The sequence below is a fragment of the Nicotiana attenuata genome, chromosome 12, assembly GCF_001879085.1.
Source record: "Nicotiana attenuata strain UT chromosome 12, NIATTr2, whole genome shotgun sequence".
In the NCBI taxonomy this organism is placed as follows: Eukaryota; Viridiplantae; Streptophyta; class Magnoliopsida; order Solanales; family Solanaceae; genus Nicotiana; species Nicotiana attenuata.
The window spans coordinates 46,227,691-46,248,030 of NC_032000.1; the positions used below are offsets into that span (position 1 = coordinate 46,227,691).

Consider the following 20,340-nt stretch of genomic DNA (forward strand, 5'->3'; position numbering starts at 1 on the left):
TTGGGAATAGTGGCTATAACTTATTAATAAATTGGGCCTAAAGACTATTTCGATTCAATAGGAAAAATATGGGCTAATAAATTGTTAGGGGGCCACAGAGCGTGATTTTCTCAGTAATTTTTTGGGAAATTACCAGCTATGTTCATTTATAGGTAGCTCATTACAAAAATTGGCCAATTGATAAAATATTACTAATATTAGCCAAATTAGCCAATTAGCTATTTGTAGCAAAAAAATATCAAATTTTTGCTTTGTTTTGAGTGGGTGTTATTAGAATAGATTGGACACAACTTAAGGAGCTTGAATCTCAGTTTTGGGATGATTTGGTGAAGTTTTGAGGTGGTTTGAATTGAAAATTCGAAGTAAAAGCTGAACATGAAAAAAAAATGATATGTGTATCACACTGTGTATCATTTGTGTATCACATATGTATCATATTTGTATCAATTGTGTATCACATGTATATCCATGTATACCTGTGTGTGAAATACATACGTGATACATGTTTGATACATGTGTAGCAGAAGACTTTTTTGAACTCGATTTAGTTATGAATTTTGATACAATACCACTCCAAATCACCTCCAATCTTCCTCAAATTTTGTATATTGACTTATCTATATATTTTCAATGAATTTCAACTATACCCATTGAAAAAGTTCCTTTTTTGTTTAGATTTTTGGAATATTTGTATAGATTTTTGTATTTCATCACCTTATTTGCTACCCCGTCCATGAAATTTCTTTTCCGTCTTGTATCTAATGTTGCTAATCACACTTAAAAATATGGAATGTGATTTTTGCATGTGATTCTTTGAGAGAAAGAACCCTATTATTTGGTTTTTCAATTTTTGTTGGTTAGTTTTGGTAAGTCTATGACTAATAGCTAGAGGTTGGTAAGTTGACATTTATTTGGGACATTTGTGTAAGTTTCCCTAATTTTTTTAGCTTGCTTTTGAGGATAAAATAGACTCAATGTCTATATGATCTAAATGATATCAGAGCCAGATTCATATCTATTTTTTTTTTTTTTTTGTTCAACTTTGAACCCCCCATGTAACATTATGCAACTCTTGTTGTGCAAGGATGTTAGGATGTTCAACATTGGTAATGAAAATTGAGCATTATCTCCTCACATGATCTTGGATAATCGTCACGCTATGATATCTTTTGGATAATTCCAAATCCATTTTTGTTTCATGTTCTTTTCATTTCTCTTTGTTTTGTTTTCCTTTTGGAATTTCTGGACATTATCCAGCCCAAAATTGACCACTATTCATATCTAAGTCAAATCCAGATTAAATTGGTTACAACAATAAAGGACTGGTTGGTTAGACGTATTTACTAAAAATATAAGACATGTCATTCTGCATTGATAATACAGTGTTTCGTTGCTTAATAATCTGTGTATCAGTTTTGTCACAATTGACGTATTATCTTACGACGAATTCGAAGTGGAACAACAATACACGTATAACGTGTTAGATCATGTCATTAACAATTAACAAACATGTTTTTCTACTACTTGTTTTATATCGTTGCTTAATTAAGAAAACGATCAAAAAATGTTAATAAGGTTCAGTCTGCACCCATCACAACTCAAGAAAGACAATTTGTACTACTCAAACCAGGGAGACTTTTTACAAGATGATTAAAAGAATGGAAATATCAACACAACAATAGATCTATGATGAAAGAAATTCATTTCCAGATGCTTTCATTGAGCGAGAGCACCGGAAACTCTTCCTATCTGGACGAAGATCAGAATGCATCGGAGCTGTTGAGTCTGTTATGGGGGATAAACAGTCGGAATAACTGTTTCACATCACCCCGTCTTATGGTCTACTTTCTTAGGTCAAAGTGGCCTTGGAAAAGAACCTACATGCTTGTTAGGATTGCATATGATAATCCAGAGTGTAGGCATGGATTTCAGAAGGGCTTGTGCCAGGCCTGGAAACAAGATTTCACACGTTAAGAAGGAAAAAAAAGATAAAGAAATGCAACTTAGAGACAAGCTCTTGAAAAAGAGCTTACACTATACCATTGACTAATGAAACAACTCCAACAAATTGGATTTTCTTGACATGGTTAAGACTAGCACACACCAAAGTAGGATATACTTGAGATTTAATATTACACCAAAGTAGAGTAGTCTCAAGCAACAATATCCAGAGAATTTTCCCAGTCTAATCTTTAGGCCTAAAGCAACTTATTATACTTTTCAGCAAGTGCTCAACCCTTGAAGTCGAGCATCAAAAGTGGACAAATAACTTACTGTTAAAAAATACCAAAAAAAATTGGGGAATACGATGTATCTCAACTTGAAAGTCAAATTGCTGCAGATGTATTCATAAAGTTCCAAATGTGCTTCCTTACATCTGTCAGATGCATATTATTCTTCTGAGAGAGGGCTATATACTACGCATTGCATTTCAATCCAAGACAGGATTCCATCAAAACATGGGGAGTTGAAAAGGACGAAAATATGAACTTAACTGGTTGTAGTAGCCAAACACAGCAAACTAATATACATTCTACACTAATTTAAGCTTTCACTAAAGATTAGGAGTAAGAGGGGATCAAGTTCGGCTCAGCTTAGAATTGAGTTGTGTCTTGCAAGGAAATGCCAAACAGAAAAAACAGATTGCAATGTCAGAGAAATTAATTTAAAGGGAAAGGAGAGAGAATTTAGTTTGAAAAGCAAGCGTTACAAAATGCACAACCACCAGCAGTGCAGAGCATACTCAAGGCGATAACATTAATCAAGTTACCATTAGTGGATCACTTTCTTTTCCAAATCAAAGGTTATTGAAAAACAACATGGTTGAGTATAACCAATTCGCTGCTTGCTAATAACCAGAAGACAAAAATTCTAACGCTCTGGAATTGAAATATAAGAGAGAAAAAGTTACAGTACCACTTACAGCTAATGAAAGGAACACTTCAGTTTGTGATTTTCGGATTAGTTTCGTTTTCAAATGAACGACATTTCATGTGTTTGGTGCAGCTATAAATGCTTGTGTAAACTAACAATGCTCTCTGTCCTGTTTGTTATACACGTTCAAATAGGACTTATCTTGCTCAACAGACTACTTAAGCTTCATAAAGGATCTATATAGCAAAGTGAAAAGTATAGGCCGACCGAAATACCTCTTGTTAATGATGCCATAATGAAACTTCGGTCTTCCAACTTTAATATCTTCAATGTACTACAATTACATGAAATAAGAAAGATCACTTAAAATTAGAAAAAGCAAGCAAATGAAGAAAATGTTATTTTTTTACATACATGTGTGTGTGTGTGCATTTTTTTCCATTAAGTAAATATTTAACCTTGTAACATAAACATACCAACTTCAAGGTCACCAGCATTGATGAAAATGCTAAAGAATCAAAAGGAATATCATCAAGCTCATAAAGCCGACATTCTGATGATTCAGGACCTGGTGAAAAATGGGGAGTTTTCAGCTTTGCCAAAAAAATCATGTACGTCTGCAACACAACGAATAAGTGTCATCAATATCTGTCTCAATTCATAGAAAGTACTTGTCATCTTCAAGATGTTTATACTCACTTGGCCTATAAGAGGGATGTCTAATTGAGCAAAAGGTGACTGAACCTCTACTTCTGCATTTGCCTCTTCTAGAGTTTCCCTAATTGCTCCTTCTGCAGCAGATTCACCAATTTCCATGTAGCCAGCGGGCAGCGTCCTACCAGTACAACAATATTTGAAGATAAACTCACAATACTGAAGTTTGAAGTACTTCACCACTTTCTACATTTCTGGATGTTGGGAATTTCAAAAAAAGGACTTTCTTAGGGAGGTAAGTGAAAGACCTCCTTTTGCCTCACTAAACATTGTTGGCAGGCACATACCAAAGGCCGTATGATGGTTGAATTTTCCGCCTGCACATTAATATCTTCTTATCGTGCTCAATAAGGCAACCAACGACCTGTATTTGTGGATGATTACAAATATTATTCCCTTAGTACAATGCAGGATAAAACTCTGTGTTTGTTGTGCGTTGCACAAATGAATAATAAAACCACAACAGGAGAAAGAATCATATTAATTCATATGGATACTATAAATGAGAGGTAATTATGGTCTTGCAACCTCAAAGTTCATAGTAAGACAAACTATACTCAATGAGGTTCAGATTAGTAAACAACTAGAATCACTAAGATTTCACTTGGGTGGGGGGTGGGGGGGGGGTCCCGCAGAGCATGCTTGAGCAGCCCTCCCCGGGGTGTGCAGACCAACTGGGTAAATTTACCATAACAACTATTTCCCATGGAACGCCTACCTGAAGTTTAGCCAGTTCCCAAACTATTAATCCAAAATGCAAAATAAAGCAAAACAGAGTCTGAATAGACTCTTTAACCTCACAATTAAAGAATGCAAGCAAACAAAGGATAAACCTATCTGATAAATAAACATCCACAAAAGCCATACAAGGTTGTGTTCTTTGGCTTACCATCCTTTGCACTCTCATTTTCAGGCAGGCAATTTTCTACCCACTCTCTCTTGACCAATACTGTTTGCTCCTTTGCAGCTATATCTCAACTAGCTTAGCTATCCTTTGTCTTCCATTGTCGCTTAACAAATTGTGCTATGTTTTCCTTTTCCCTAGGTATATGCATATTTCAAACTGTCCCCGAAACAAAACTGAATTTGATAAAAATACAAATAAGTAGACTAATAATTGAAACAAGGTTACCAAACTGATTTGGTTTGGGGGATTTATCTAGTTCTAAACAAAGATGGACACTCCCACTTTCAAGTTTCAACCATCAATATTGAAAATTAACCACCAAACATCTATGTTATGAAAAGCCAAAGGGAAAATCATGTAATCATTACAATTTCAAGTGGTAATACAATGATTCGAGAATCCATGCCGGAAAAATGTAGACCGTAAAGCTTCATAAAATCTTACCATTTTTGGATTCTCATAGATAATCTTCCCACACCGGGTGCAGATAGCTCTCACCTTTTCCTCACCATCAGGTATCTCATGCTTTGTTGAGCCTCCACAAAACTGGCAGAAGTTGATCTTGCGAATATTGCCCTACATGTTGTTTGAACTGGATGGATCAGGGAAATGGAAAATTTATAAAACACAAAAACATTCTCATATCTATTCAAATAACATATAGGTAATTTTTAAGAGGTGTACCTATTGCGTACGTATTGTGTTACGTTAGGGCGATTAAGGACATCTATAAAGGAGCTAAGACCGGGGTGAGGACAATAGGAGGGGATTCGGAACACTTCCCAGTGGTGATGGGGTTGAACCCGGGATCGGCTCTCAACCCATTTTTATTTACCCTGGCGATGGACGCGCTGACGCACCACATTCAAGGGGAGGTGCCGTGGTGCATGTTACTTGCAGATGACATGTACTGATTGATGAGACGCGAAGCGGTGTTAACGCGAGGTTGGAGGTTTGGAGGCAGACTCTGGAGTCTAAAGGTTTCAAGTTGAGCAGCACCAAGACAAAATACTTGGAATGTAAGTTCAGTGGGGTGACTCAGGAAACGGAACGGATGGGGACGTGAGGCTTGACACACTAGTCATCCCTAGGGAAGGAAGTTTCAAGTACCTTAGGTTAGTTATACAAGGGAATAGGGAGATTGACGAGCATGTCACACATCGTATTGGAGCAGGGTGGGTGAAATCGGGGCTCACCTCCGGTGTTTTTTATGATAAGAATGTGCCACCAAAACTTAAAGATAAGTTTTACAGAGCGATGGTCAGACCAACTACGCTGTATGGGGTTGAGTGTTGGCCAGTCAACAACTTCGATATCCAAAAGATGAAGGTAACGGAAATGAGGATGATGAGATAGATGTGCAGGTACACCAGGTTGGATAAAATTAGGAATGAAGATATTCGGGAAAAGATGGGCGTAGCCCCTGTGGAGGAAAAGATGCGGGAAGTGAGACTTAGATGGTTTGGACATATAAAGAGGAGAGGCACTGATGTCCCAGTGAGGGGGTGTGAGAGGTTGGCCCTAGAGGGCCCAAGGAGAGGTAGGGGTAGGCCGAAAAAAGTATTGGGGTGAGGTGATTAGGCAAGACATAACAATGCTCCAGCTTACCGAGGACATGACCCTTGATAGCAAGGTGTGGAGATTGAGAATTCGGATAGAAGGTTAGGTGGCCGACTATTTTCTGTTTTACTTGCTCATACTAGTGGTATTAATGTGCTATTTAGTGTTAGTCTTGTATTTTCTTATTGTTATATTTCTGTTATCACTTGTTTCGTTCACTTCGATTTTCTGATTGGCTAGCTGGTGTTATTACTTATTGCTCCTTTTTTCTTATCTTTCTTGAGTCGAGGATTATTCAGAAATAGTCTCTCTATCATTCAAGGTAGGGGTAAGGTTTGCGTACACACTACCCTCCCCAGACCTCACTTGTGGGACTACACTGGATTTTTTGTCGTTGCTATAATTTTTAAAAAGAATTGGCTGGTGTTAGATTATCAACATTGTTTGAGAAAGTGGGTAGGTATCTCCTATGTTGGGCAATCCTCACATCATGAGTTAATTTTTGGGGTTGAATTAGACGAAAGAGTCATTTTTCTCGAAATGGTATTAGAGGCAGACTTATCACGGTTCTTGGTTTATCCAATGCTGGACTCCCAAGTCAAGTTGTCCATGCTCACGATGTCCAGCCTTGGGCGTGCGGGTTGTGGGTGTTAGAGGTTAGAGTGTTTCGCATTAGTCGAGGAATGAGCTCTTATCCCCTTACATGATGTTGAGATATCCTCACCTCTGAGCTGGCTTTCTGGGTTGAGTTAAGCTCAATGTTCAGTTTTTTATTCACAATTTGCAGAAGTGCAGACTGCAAACTAACTTTTAGTACAGGAAGAGAAACAAAAGATGAAGCTGAAGAGAAAGAGGAGAGAGAAAGCTCGAGCTGAATGCCACCATTTCATAATAGATTTAAATTGTTTCTAACTCTGACAGCTAGATGTATATAAGATGCCTACAAGTATAGGCATGTTAGTATTTAGAAGCTTTCTATCAGATATTACATCGAAGCTTTTGCAGGACATTTTATCAGAATAGAAGCTTGTAGCTCGATAATTCTTACTAGGAAAATTTCCAGCTGCTCATGCCATGATTTATGCCAGAACTATTAGTTGGATAACTATACTGCTGATGAAATACATTTACCTTCTTATGAAAAGTCAACTCGTGACCTTTCAAAAAGAAAATACTTTCTCTATCACAAATGAATCGCTATATGGAGTATCCATAGATTGGATTATTTTTCAAAGTTCATTTGCCTATTGAGAACTACCTAAAAAGGCCTGTAAACTCATGTCTTTGAGAATTAGAAACATTTAGAACGTATACTAGGAAACGTTGTTTGATTCTCCAAACAATAATTGTGTCATATAATTTGCACATTTGCGAATAATACTAATATATGAATGCAATACCAAAGATTCCACTAGTTTCATCTTTTTTATCTCCTAATTTTCTCACTAATCAATGATAACCAATCAACTACCTAAAGTCCCACTTCTACTTTAGTACCAAACGGTAACCAACTAGACTAAAGCCTTTTGCCTCAAATTTTCCGAACATATATCTTGACACTCATATTTCAGAAGGGGTTTTACTTGGATGAAAATTAGAGCTTCCATAATTTTTCCATTTCCTTTGGTATGACCCAATTGCGTGTTTTCCTTATGCATTAATCATTATATAATAACTAAGCCTCAATCCCAAGCTAGTTGGGGTCGGCTATAAAATTTCTTGCTATACATATCCTCCATTTGAATCCCTTATGCATTATATGATGCAGCCAAATGCAACTTATTAACTTCCTCCCCCCAACACTCTGCACCAGAAGGTAGAAAGGAAAAGGAAAAGGAGGAATACTAAGTTCCTATTTGTTGCGGAAGCCAAATATATAGAGAGTGATTAAATCACAACTACTATATCTAAAGGTAGCTAATAAATAGTAAATGAGACAATAAAAAAGAACACCAGAATTTTACGAGGTTCGGCAAAATTTGATTTTCTGCCTAGTCCTCGAACACAATCAAATCAAAATTTATTTCATTCGAAAAATTACAAGTGAAATACTATAAGAGAGAAAGAAGACTCAAATATCTTAGGAGATAAGAAGGGAAATGGCCTTAATAATGTCATGCATGACATCATATAAAGTGTGATCATGCAATGTAAATGCATGAAAAATGCATCTACCAATTTCTTCCTAAAAGGAGGCTTCCAAATGTTCACACTAGTTCATATTAATCTTGTCAAATTTAACAAATCTCCACCTTGGCAAGATTCCACACTTTCAATTTTCTCTCACTGCTAAATTTTGATTGTCTTCAACTTCAATCTTCAAAGTTCAACAATGCTAAACAAGTTCAAACAATGTTGAAACTTGATCGCAGTCACTAGTTTTGTTAGCATATCGGCAGGATTTTCTGTAGTCCGAATTTTCTGCACCATGACTCCACTTTCTTCTATAATATCTCGTACAAAGTGATATCGAACATCAATGTGCTTCGTCCTTGCATGATAAACTTGGTTCTTTGCTGATTGGATAGCACATTTACTATCACAAAATAGTGTGATGCTTTCTTGACAGCTCTCCAAGCAACACTTGAAGCCAAATTGCCTCCTTTACAGCCTCTGTAATTGTCATGCACTTTGCTTCAGTAGTAGACAAAACAACTGTTGACTGCAAAGTAGACTTCCAACTAACTGGTGCATTTGAAGTGAAAACATAACCAGTAGTTGATCTGCGCTTGTCCAAATCACCCGCATAATCTGAGTCACAATATCCAACAAGATACTGACTATCTTCCTGCTCAAAAATCAATCCAACATCTACAGTATTACGAATATGCCGTAGAATCCATTTCACAGCTTGGCAATGCTCCTTTCCTGGATCATGCATATACCTACTTACTGTTAAATTTGACAAGATTCATGTGAACTAACGTGAAAATTTGGAAGGCTCCTTTTAGGAAAAAATTGGTAGATGCATTTTTCATGTATTTACATTGCATGATCACACTTTATGTGATGTCATGCAAGACATTATTAAGGTCATTTCACTTCTATAAATAGCAAGAGTTTTGTTCATTTGTAAACACCTCTCACTTTTGCCTTCTTATCTCCTAAGGCATTTGAGTCTTCTTTCTCTCTTGTAGTATTTCACTTGTATTTTTGGAGTGAAATAAAGTTTGAGTTGATTGTGTCCGAGGACTAGGCAGAAAATCAAATTTTGCCGAACCTCGTAAATTTCTGGTGTTCTTTTTCATTGTCTCATTTACTATTTAGCTACCTTTAGATATAGTAGTTGTGGTTTAATCACTCTCTATATATTCGGCTTCCACAACAATTGGTATCAGAGCCAAGGTTCTATATGATTATGCTCTGTGGTTGCAGCATAGTCTGAACTTCCACATCAGAAAAGAATTACTTTGGTGTTCTGTAATGTCAGCAAATAAATAGTATCTGTAGCGAAATTGAGAGACAAGAAAAATGAAGAGTCCACATCAGGTATCAGTAATACGTCGTTGGCACCTTCGCTTATGACAAGAATTATGTCAAATGCGAAATCTGCAATTGAAATTTTTGACGGGTCCGGATATTTCGGGATGTGGCAAGCTGAGGTTCTTGATGTCCTTTTTCAACAAGGGCTAGATATTGCCATGGAAGAAAAGAAACCACAAATATAGGAGAAGAAGATTTGAATATTATCAACCGCGTTGCTTGTGGTACCATTCGATCTTACCTTGTAAGAGAACAGAAGTATCCATACACTAAAGAAACTTCTGCAAGTAAATTGTGGAATGCACTAGAGCCTAGAGGAGAAATTCTTGAAGAAAAACAGTCAAAATAAACTTTACATGAAAAAAAGACTATTATGCTTTACATATATTCCCGGTACTACAATGAATGGTCATAATACCAGCTTTAATAAGTTGGCAACAAATTTGCAGAATATGGACGTGACTTTTAGTGATGGAGATATGGCCTTAATATTATTAAGTTCACTTCCCGATGAGTACGGGCACCTCGAAACTACTCTACTTCATGGGAATGATGAAGCATCTCTCAAAGAAGTTTTATCTGCCTTACACAGCTATGAACAAAGAAAGAGAGAAAAACAAAAGAGTAGAGAAGGAGAAGCACTAGTCGTGAGAGGTCGTTCTCAAAACCAGATGAGAACGAAGAAAGGAAGATCGAAGTCAAGATCCAAACCCAGCAAAGATAATGCGCCTTTTGCCGAGAAAAGGGGTATTGGAAGAAAAACAAGGCCAAACCTAACAATGGGAAGGCTGTCATGGATTCAAATGTAGCTGATTGTGTCGACTCTAATTTCAGCCATTCAAACCATTTGACATATAGCTGATGGCTTGTAGCTATCATACGTGTCCCAACCGGGACTGGTTCGTTAATTTTCAAGAAGGAGAATGTGGAGTTATTCACACCGCAAATAACAATCCTTTAACCGCATATGATATTGGTTCAATCCGATTAGGGAACCATGATGGATTGATCATAACAATTACAGATGTTCGTACAAGAATGGAATAAAAATCTCATTTTTGTAGGCGCCCTAGAGTCAAAAGGGTTCAAAGTCGTTGCAGAAAATGGGTTAATAAGAATATGCTCCGGTGCACTAGTGGTAATGAAGGGAATTCGGCGAAATAATAACATGTACCACTATCACGGTAGTACAATTGTTGGGACTTGGGACAGCAACAGTGACATCCAGTGATAACAAGGAGGCAGAAGCAACCAAGCTATGTCACATGCGCTTGGGACATGCGGGAGGAAAATCCTTAAAATTTTTATCAGATTAAGGATTGTTAAAAGGAGTAAAGACTTGCAACTTGGAGTTTTGTGAGCACTGTATCAAGGGGAAACAAACAAGGGTTAAATTTGGAACAACCATCCATAATATTAAAGGTATTTTGTATTATGTTCACTCTGATGTTTGGGGTGATTCCAAAACACCTTCATTAGGTGGGAACACTATTTTGTAACCTTTATTGGTGACTTTTCTCGGAGAGTGTGGGTGTATACGATGAAAACTAAAGATGAGGTGTTGGGAACTTTTCTCAAATGGAAGACGATGATAGAGACTCAAACAGGCAGAAAGATAAAGTGTCTTTGCACAGACAACGGTGGAGAATACAAAAATGATCATTTCAATAAGATTTGTGAAGATGATGGCATTGTGAGACATTTCACCGTCAGAAATACACCACAACAGAATGGAGTGGCAGAACGTATGAACCGGACTTTGCTGGAGAAGGTTCGTTGTGTTGTCCAATGTTGGCTTGGGCAAAGAATTTTGGGCTGAGGCAATAACATATGCATGTCACCTCATTAATCGTCTACCATCTATCGCTATTGGTGGAAAGACACCATTTGAAAAATGGTATGGAAAACTTGCCAAAGATAATAGTTTTTTTCATGTATTTGGCTCAATTGCATACTATCATGTGAAAGAGTCAAAATTGGATCCGAGAGCAAAGAAAGCTATATTTATGGGAAACAATCTTAGATTTGGAACATGAACCATTGCATTGCCAAGAGGAGAAAATGCTAAGGTTCTATATATTCTTTTCTTTATTCAATTCATTCTTATCCTTTTTGTTTTCAGTCCCGGGTTTCCTTTTCTCTCCAAGCCAATTGATCGCCTTCTTAGTTAACTGCGGAACCCGCCCACCGTCTGTGCGAAGACACTTCATCTTTTTGCGTGTTTGAGTCTCTATCATCGCCTTCCATTTGAGAAAAGTTCCCAACATCTCATCTTTAATTTTCATCGTATACACCCATACTCTCCGAGAAAAGTCACCAATAAAGGTTACAAATAGTGTTCCCACCTAGGTGTTTAGGAAGCACCCCAAACATCAGAGTGAACATAATCCAAAATACCTTTAAATTATAGATTGTTGTTCCAAATTTAACCCTTGTTTGTTTCCCCTTGATACGGTGCTCACAAAACTCCAAATTGCAAGTCTTTACTCCTTTTAACAATCCTTGATCTGGTAAAAATTTTAAGGATTTTCCTCCAACATGTCCCAAGCGCATGTGACATAGCTTGTTTGCTTCTGCCTCCTTGTTATCACTGGATGTCACTGTTGCTGTCCCAATAACTCTACTACCGTGATAGTGGTACGTGTTATTATTTCGCCGAATTCCCTTCATTACACAAGTGCACCGAAGCATATTCTCATTACCCCATTTTCTGCAACAACTTTGAACCCCTTTGACTCTAGGGCTCCAACAAAAATGAGATTTTTCTTCAATTCAGATACGTATCGAACATCTGTTAATGTTCTGATCAATCTATCATGGTTCCTTAATCCAATTGAACCAATACCATATGCGATAAGAGGATTGTTATTTGCGGTGTGATTAACTCCACATTCTCCTTCTTGAAAATCAACGAACCAATCCCGGTTGGGACACGTATGATAGCTACAAACTAAATCCATTAGCCATATGTCAGATCGTTTGAATAGCTCTGTTGTAACTACTGAGAAATTAAAGTCATGACAAATAAGCTACATTTGAAATTATGACAGTCTTCCCATTGTTAGGTTTGGCCTTGTTTTTCAACTTTGGACAGTCTTTCTTCTAGTGCCCCTTTTCTCGGCAAAAGGCACATTCATCTTTGCTGGGTCTGGATCTTGACTTCGATCTTCCTTTCTTCGTTCTCATTTGATTTTGAGAACGACCTCTCACGACTAGTGCTTCTCCTTCTCTACTCTTTTATTTTTCTCTCTTTCTTTGTTCATAGCTGTATAAGGCAGAACAAACTTCTTTGAGAGATACTTCATCATTCCCATGAAGTAGAGTAGTTTTGAGGTGCTCGTACTTATCGGGAAGTGAACTTAATAACATTAATGTCATATCTCCATCACTAAAAGTCATGTCTATATTCTGCAAATCTATCGCCAACTTATTAAAGCTAGTAATATGACCATACATTGTAGTACCAGGAACATATGTGAAGCATAACAGTCTTTTTTTTATGTAAAGTTTATTTTGACAGTTTTTCTTCAAGAATTTATCCTACAATACATTCCACAATTTATTTGCAGAAGTTTCTTAGTGTACGGACATTTCTGTTCTCTTGTAAGGTAAGATCGAATGGTACCACAACCAACGCGGTTGATAATCTTCCAATTTTCTTCTCCTATATTGTCTGGTTTCTTTTCTTCTAAGCAAAATACATAGTTTATCCATCAAACTTGCATCGAAATCCTTGTTACACACCTTTTTTTCATGAGAAATTTTTTATATACTCAACCTTTCGAAAGTGTCTAAAATACACCTCTTCAGTACTTGACCATTTTTTTCTCATCAAGTGTCACGCACCAATAAGAACGTGACACGTGTTATTGACTTTAAAAAAACTTGATTTTACAATTATATCCATCATCTTCCCCCAAGTTGTACCACCATGACTCGACCCCCCCCCCCTCCCCCCTCCAAGTGAGTAATTTGTACTAGCAACCATGAACCTTTATTATTAATTTTAATTTTCAAATTATTAGGACAACATTGAATTTCTATCATCATTGCCGATTAAATATTTTCCCTAAAATTCTTCGTATTTGTATCCTCCCTATTTCAAATTGACTAACCGATTATATAGTTTGAGTACCAAATGTGCTTACCCCAGAAACAGTGACAACAAAATAGAACCCAAGAGCTCAAAATTCCCAACCCATTAATGGCTGAAATGAAAGAAACTCCACATACCCAATTAGAACCCACAAATTCTCACGAAACACATATGAAGAACTTAACGAATTTTCCCTTCAGCATTTGGCCACCCAAGCAGCGCAACCGTGACACGATCATTCAGCGATTCCTATGTTAAATATGAAACTCTGATTATTTTTAATCCTCCTTTAAATCTTGGCAAAAATATTTGGTGGTATGGTGGTAGAAGAAGGCGATGGTGCAGTAATGGAAAAAGATGGAAAAGAATAGTGGATGTTTTTTCTAAATAATGATGAAAAGGATTTAGAAAAATGAAAAAAATGGAAAGGCAGGACAAGTGCTGTCAAAATGAGCCTTCAGACACAAAATTATAATTGTCCACTCGCCTCTTATGTGTGAAAAACACGCGAGTGACACATAATCAAAAAGGTGTGTATTAGACACTTTTGAAAGGTTGAGTGTGTAAAAGATTACTCGTGAAAATAAGTTGTGTAACAAGGATTTCGGTGCAAGTTTGATGGTTAAACTATGTATTTTGCATGGCAATATCTAGCCCTTGTTGAAAAAGGGAATTTCACTTTGCATTTGAACACCTTAAGCACAAATCTTGCAGAGACCAATAAATAGTTAACATACTTGATAGCTATACAAACAATATTCCTGCTTTTAGATCACTTCTCCGCCAATTAGACATATTCTTAGCTGATTCAAATTCACATCATGCATCAGTACACAACAAAAAAACTTGGGTTGACGACTGAAATTATTACCGCAGGTGCTCCTCAAAAGATTCTTCTCTTTATTAGCATGCTTTACAAGTACAAAAGAAATTCTCCTACCTCCACAAAGATGAAGTGACTAACAATCTCAAGCGTCCATCTGATCTTGACCTGCCTTTACCAGTGACAGGTGGGATCAAGAGAAGCATGGCCAATCATAGCCCATAGGCTTTGCACTTTTGGCCGTGGTTAAAAACTAATAACATGTCAATATCCAAATTTTATTTAGTCCTCGGCTCAATTAGAGATCGCTAATACAATTAACAATGCCGAACCTCGCTTCTGTACGAACAATTATTGAAGGTTGGCTATACACCAAGATTCTGATTTGTGGTACCTACTATTGATTCATGAGTATGGAGAAAACTCAATTATCTAGAGTTCCAGTTCACCAACTATGCAACGCTTTTATCTTTGTTATTATCTGTCTGTTCCACTGGTTGGATTTGCCTAATCCTTCTTTGAAGAATCAATAAATAATCTGAATACCTAGCCCCTTTTTTGTGACAAAACTTACTCTCAATCTAGCCCCAAGCTAGGAGAGAGCAATTCCACCACAGAAGAATCTAATACAGAGATTTAAACTTGGGATTTTTTTGTTCAAATCAAGCATTTCTACTAAAGGAAGTGTCTTATCAATTCTCATTGCTAATACTCCTGCCATTTAATTGGTGTACCCAGTTCTCTTTGTTCCCTCTACAGAATGCTCATACATTTGTCGCTAAGCCTATAGGTCAAGTTGTTAGCTGGGAGAAAAATGAGGGCTACCATGTTCTGCTTCGAACAAATATACCACATAAATAGAGAGCGGAGAGTGTTGGTGGATGATCATACAGAAAGTTAATCCTGTGATCTTAGTTTAATAAAATTTAATAGTCAACAGTGCTGAATTCCTAGGATCCTGGAATCTTTATCCAAGAATTGTAAATACTTTTAAAAAGGGTTTGTAGAAGAATGTGTGAGGCACCAAGCCACACACACCCACACACCCCCCCCCCCCCCCAAAAAAAAGTAGTATTCTTTACTAGGTGTGCAATAGGAGATGCAATATTAAAGGTGGATAACTTAAGGATGAGGAGATCAATGATGGTCAATTGGTGTTGTTTATGTAAGAACTAGAGAGAACACATGGATGATCTTTTGATCCATTTTAAATACACTACTCAACTTCCGAATCTTGCATGTGTATTACTTAATATCTCAAGAGTCATACTGGGGACAAGGAAAGCAGTTTGGAGAACGACACCATTGTGTTTCTTTTGGAATAGTTGGAAATGGAGAGATAGGAGGTTATTTCATAATACTGAAAGAGATGTAAAGAGTATAACAAGATTCTTTTTATTTCATCTATTTTTTTATGTGATGAAAAATTACCGCTATGTATAGAATATTTGGATAGCTAGATAGATATACGTTGTTAAGGCACTTACATGTTGTGATACTTGAAAGTTGATTTATCAAAGAAAAGGGGGAAAATAGTGCTGATATTTAATAATAAAACAACTAGACCCTTTTCCTGTTTCACAAATGTCTTACATATTGACTAGTGAGCACATTAACCTGATGCAAGTGTCCATCCTCCAAAACCTATTAAAGAACCAACCTTTTCTTTTCCGACAAAACAGAACGAATCCAATGTCTTTCTATGATCTAACTCGTCTACAAGAAAAGGTGAAATGCTGTTTTCTTTGACAACTAAAATGATGGTGGCAAGCTCAATTTTGTCGATATTCGTCTTTTATCAAAATTCATATACCAAATCAACATCATCTCAGAACCCAAATTCTTTGTAGGTGATGGTGAAAATCTAGGCTCTAAAAGAAGGCTATGATGCCAATGTTGAACCATTATTTGACAGAAGGTCCTAGGCAGGTAGCCCCATTTCACCAAATTATATTGCTGTTGGAAGTTTCATTTTGTTCAGAGGAAGCAGATAAATAGCTCTAAACTGAAGATATGATGACAGGCTTATTTATATTTCGCTTGTTTGAAGGCAATTGACTAAAGTAGGCATACTAGATTATTAAGCAAGCTACCGGAGAAAATATGAGGTAAACGAGGGTACATCAGACTACAAAGGAGAAAGAGAGATGAAGCCTCTTTAGCTTCTTCTAAATTCAATCCATAACGTCTAAGTCCAGACTTCTCTTTTAGAAGTTTTAATTGTCAGAAGATATACAAAGTTTCTTCAGAGAAAATTTAAAGGAAGAGAGTGAGAACGGGGCAATATATACTGAGTATGTATGACTTAATTAGGGTTTAAATGCTGAGGCTTCACTCCATAGTAAAACTTTAGTGTAAGAGGTACAAAGCTAGATGGTTGATACCAATCCGAATAAGAACACGTTTTCATTCAACTAATCCATCAATTTCTCCAACAAAAAGATCCTAGGTAGCACTTGACCCTGTGCTTTCACAAATATCTTTTAATCTAAGACCACTTTGAATCTCATTCAATGTGCCAAGACGCAACCTCGGACATAAAGAACAACCAACCAGTGACATATAAAGAAAATGGCACCAGAAACAACAGAAATCAGCATCTTGAGTCATCTGTTTCAGTAAATCAACAACCATCAAAAGAAGTGCACAATATTCAAAAAAATCTGCCTTCGCCTTAGAGTATAGAATAATATAGATGATTGAATGCAGGGACGAGTGCTGGCTCTTCGGTTACAAATTATGTTATTATGCCCGAGGTAAAAGAGTTAATTGGTTCATACCTACCAAAATAAGAGAAGGTTTTCGTTCGAGTAATCTACTTTTTATCCAACTAAAGGATCCTAAGTAGCACTTAAACCTGTGTTTTCCAAACACTAGTCTTAAATCTACTTTGAATCTGATTCAATGTACCAACTTGCAACATCAAACATAAAGCACAACCACTCAACCAACAAAGACAGAGAAGGCAAAACAGCACTAGAAATCACACAATCTAGAACCTTGACTCATCACTCATCTGTATCAGTAAATCTAAAACTTTCAAAAGAAGTACACAAACCACTCAAACTCCAACATAAATCTGTAAAAACGGTAATTTTGAAAATCCAAAACTTTCCAACTAAAACAATTGGTACTCTAAAAAACCAAGAATTGAATATCTACTAATTATGCATACAATACCCAAAAGATAATCAAAGCTACAAATACTTGGAAATGGGAAAAAAAATATACCAAACAAGCTGAAAAGTTAAGGAATTATGAATTATCACAATTAATAAAACAAGCAGGGAATAGACAACAATTTCAAGAAATTTGAACCCATTTTTTTATTAAGTAGTAACAACTCACAATTGACTGGATTGCTGCAACAGATGAAGAAGAAAGTTGTGATGAAGATGGGCCATCTGGGTTTGACTTGGAATGAGTTGAAGACATTCTAAAACGACCCTTATAATGAGAAGCCGGCAATAACAAAGAATCAGTCTTTACAGATATTGTCCCAATGGATTTTCTTGTGGAAATTAAGAAAAGCCCAGAATTTGGTTGAGGCTTCCTGAATCGACAGGATAAAAACCCAGAAGATGAACCCAGAATCAGTATAGCTTTGAGCATTATTTTTTAAACTAGATAATAATGCTACTACCTATTGACTCGGATGATTAATAGCTCCCACATGCCAAATTTGAAAGTAAAGATTTTGGTCTCTTTGGGTGTATAATCAGTCCGTCAATTGTGAATAACAGTATGATTAGCCATAACTGGTTGATGAGTCAGGTTTTAGTGGATTTTGATTTATGAAATGGGACCATCCCCTTTCACCATATCCACAATTTATAGCAAAATAATACTAGGAATTTTTAGGTATATATGTTTAGAAGTTTTTTTTTTTTTTTGATCGGAAAGAAAGACTTATCTATAATCTATCTATAATCTATTAAATCTATATCTATAATCTATAATATATTAAAAACAAGAAGCATTTAACTTAGTTACTATATTATCCCTGTTATTTACTCAAATACCCTATTGACGTATTAAACCTAATTACCTTATAAACAAAAATCTGACGCTTACAAACCAACACAAACCAACACAACGCTTCATACACAATCGTTAACGGTCACAAACCTTTAGACTATAAATAGATGCAAACCTTCACAGTCTGTTGATGAGCCCCTGCTTCTAACGTTGCTTTGGCCTCTTATGTTTCACCAAATTTATTGGCTGGACAATTCTATGATGGATAGGATGATACATATGTTTTCTGGTATTTTTTTTTACGTAGAATCGATTCTTGATATCTAAATTTCTTAAGATAGTTCCTCGGAAATTGTGTATTGAATATTTGAATGGAGTGTTAGCAATTACTTCATTTAATTTAGTGATTGAAGAGATTTATGTTATTGAATGGGTTCGTATGCTGAGACTTGGGATAATACTGTGTTTGGTATCTCGACACTTGAACACTGACTAATTACATCCATCTATCTATTCAAATAATAAACTGGAGATTACACATTCTCTGATAAACTAAAATAACTATTATTGCATTTTTGAGAAATACACACCATAGCTGCATAATAAAGTCTGTTTGATACTTTTAGCCAATTGATGCCATTAAGGAATTAGCCAAATAAAACTGACCTATAGCACCTGAGCAGTGCAAGAGAATCAAATAGTTTATTTCGATGTTAAACCCCATATAATACCCATATCGTTTGAAGGGTTTGCAGTTTAAAGTTATTTTAGGAGAAGATATATAGTTGCTTTTAGTGTTATGCATTGCCAATAGAGATGAGTTAAAACTTAAAATATCAAAAATTTGGACTCTTCAGCACCACTTTGTAAAGCATCTCAATTGAGTAGTTTTTGTGGTTCTTACTTTATAATGCTAATCATATTCTAAAGTACTTTAGAACCATATTTATTTTCATATATAGACTAATTCTTTTATTCTCAAGTCATTAAGCTTATTATTTCTCTTTGGCAACGGCATACATAAACTCTTTTTTATTTCATATTCCTAAACTTTGTTCGTGTCATTTGCCATGTATGACTTATTCTATTTTCAAGTATCCAACTGAGTTTTTTTTTGTTTACTTCTTCAGATGAACTTCTTTTCTTATATATGCATATTGCTGAATATATTTTTGCAATTCATCTATTAACCTTCAAACATATTAATCTCTCTAGGTTTTATTAGAAATTATCGTATTCCTTTTTTCATTACAGGTTTAAGTAGTTACCTTGGTAATTCTGAATCAAGAAAACTAAGTTTATTTTTGTGTTCATGGGGAAGGAGGACTTGAGGTTAAAATTTTGTTTAATGTGGTAGAGATAATTCTTACGTGACAAAGTGCACATTATTGAAAGAAATATTTCACATTGAAGAAGAGGAAGAAGAAATCAGCCATAGTTTAATGGGAGAAGATTTTCTCCTATTTCATTTAACTACATGAGAAGGACGAAATTTTTTGGAAGAAATTCTTAAATTTGTGAACACGTTGAGGATCATTATTACTACTTGCTGCCAAGGGGTAAAAGAACCAATTAAATAGTTGAGAAGGCTTCCTATTTCTCTAAAACGGAGAAGAAGAGAACTAATTAATAAACGATGAGAAGAAAAAGCATTGAGGAGAAGACAATGGTAATTAAAGAAGTGAAAAGAAATTAGAGCGCATAGCCATGAATATGCTACTGTTTTTGATGTCTTGAGGGAATATTTTTCCTAGAGTTTATGTTCTAGAGCCCGTTTATGTCATTTAGAAGCAAATGATGATACGATCCAATTTATATGAGGTGTAGACGTAGCTTAAGTACATAACTATTTATTACCATAGTCTTATAAGTTTAATTAGGAACTTCATTTTTTGGGAAATATTT

General features: G+C 36.0%; 1 protein-coding gene across 2 annotated transcripts; it reads right to left on the reverse strand.

The window, feature by feature from the left end:
• LOC109235668 (nudix hydrolase 23, chloroplastic) lies at positions 1,455-18,271 on the reverse strand. Of its 2 annotated transcripts, XM_019401868.1 has the most exons (8): positions 18,101-18,271; positions 17,806-18,010; positions 4,940-5,071; positions 3,876-3,952; positions 3,574-3,709; positions 3,351-3,491; positions 3,150-3,208; positions 1,455-1,949 (listed from the first exon to the last, which is right to left on the reverse strand). In XM_019401868.1, the coding sequence occupies exons 1-8, from the start codon at positions 18,130-18,132 to the stop codon at positions 1,889-1,891; spliced, it is 843 nt and encodes a 280-aa protein (XP_019257413.1). In that variant the 5' UTR covers positions 18,133-18,271; the 3' UTR covers positions 1,455-1,888. The 2 variants fall into 2 exon arrangements, with proteins under 2 accessions (XP_019257413.1, XP_019257412.1); XM_019401867.1 differs by having other exon boundaries at positions 17,806-18,271.

What these genes read in the sequence shown, in the direction of transcription:
- LOC109235668 (XM_019401867.1), bottom strand. Translation starts at nt 18,069, where the DNA reads ATGCTCAAAGCTATACTGATTCTGGGTTCATCTTCTGGGTTTTTATCC. An exon ending in TCTATGAGAATCCAAAAATG is followed by an intron (nt 3,953 to 4,939) that starts GTAAGATTTTAT and finishes CCACAAATACAG; the next exon opens with GTCGTTGGTTGCCTTATTGA. An exon ending in TGCTGGTGACCTTGAAGTTG is followed by an intron (nt 3,209 to 3,350) that starts GTATGTTTATGT and finishes ATGTAATTGTAG; the next exon opens with TACATTGAAGATATTAAAGT.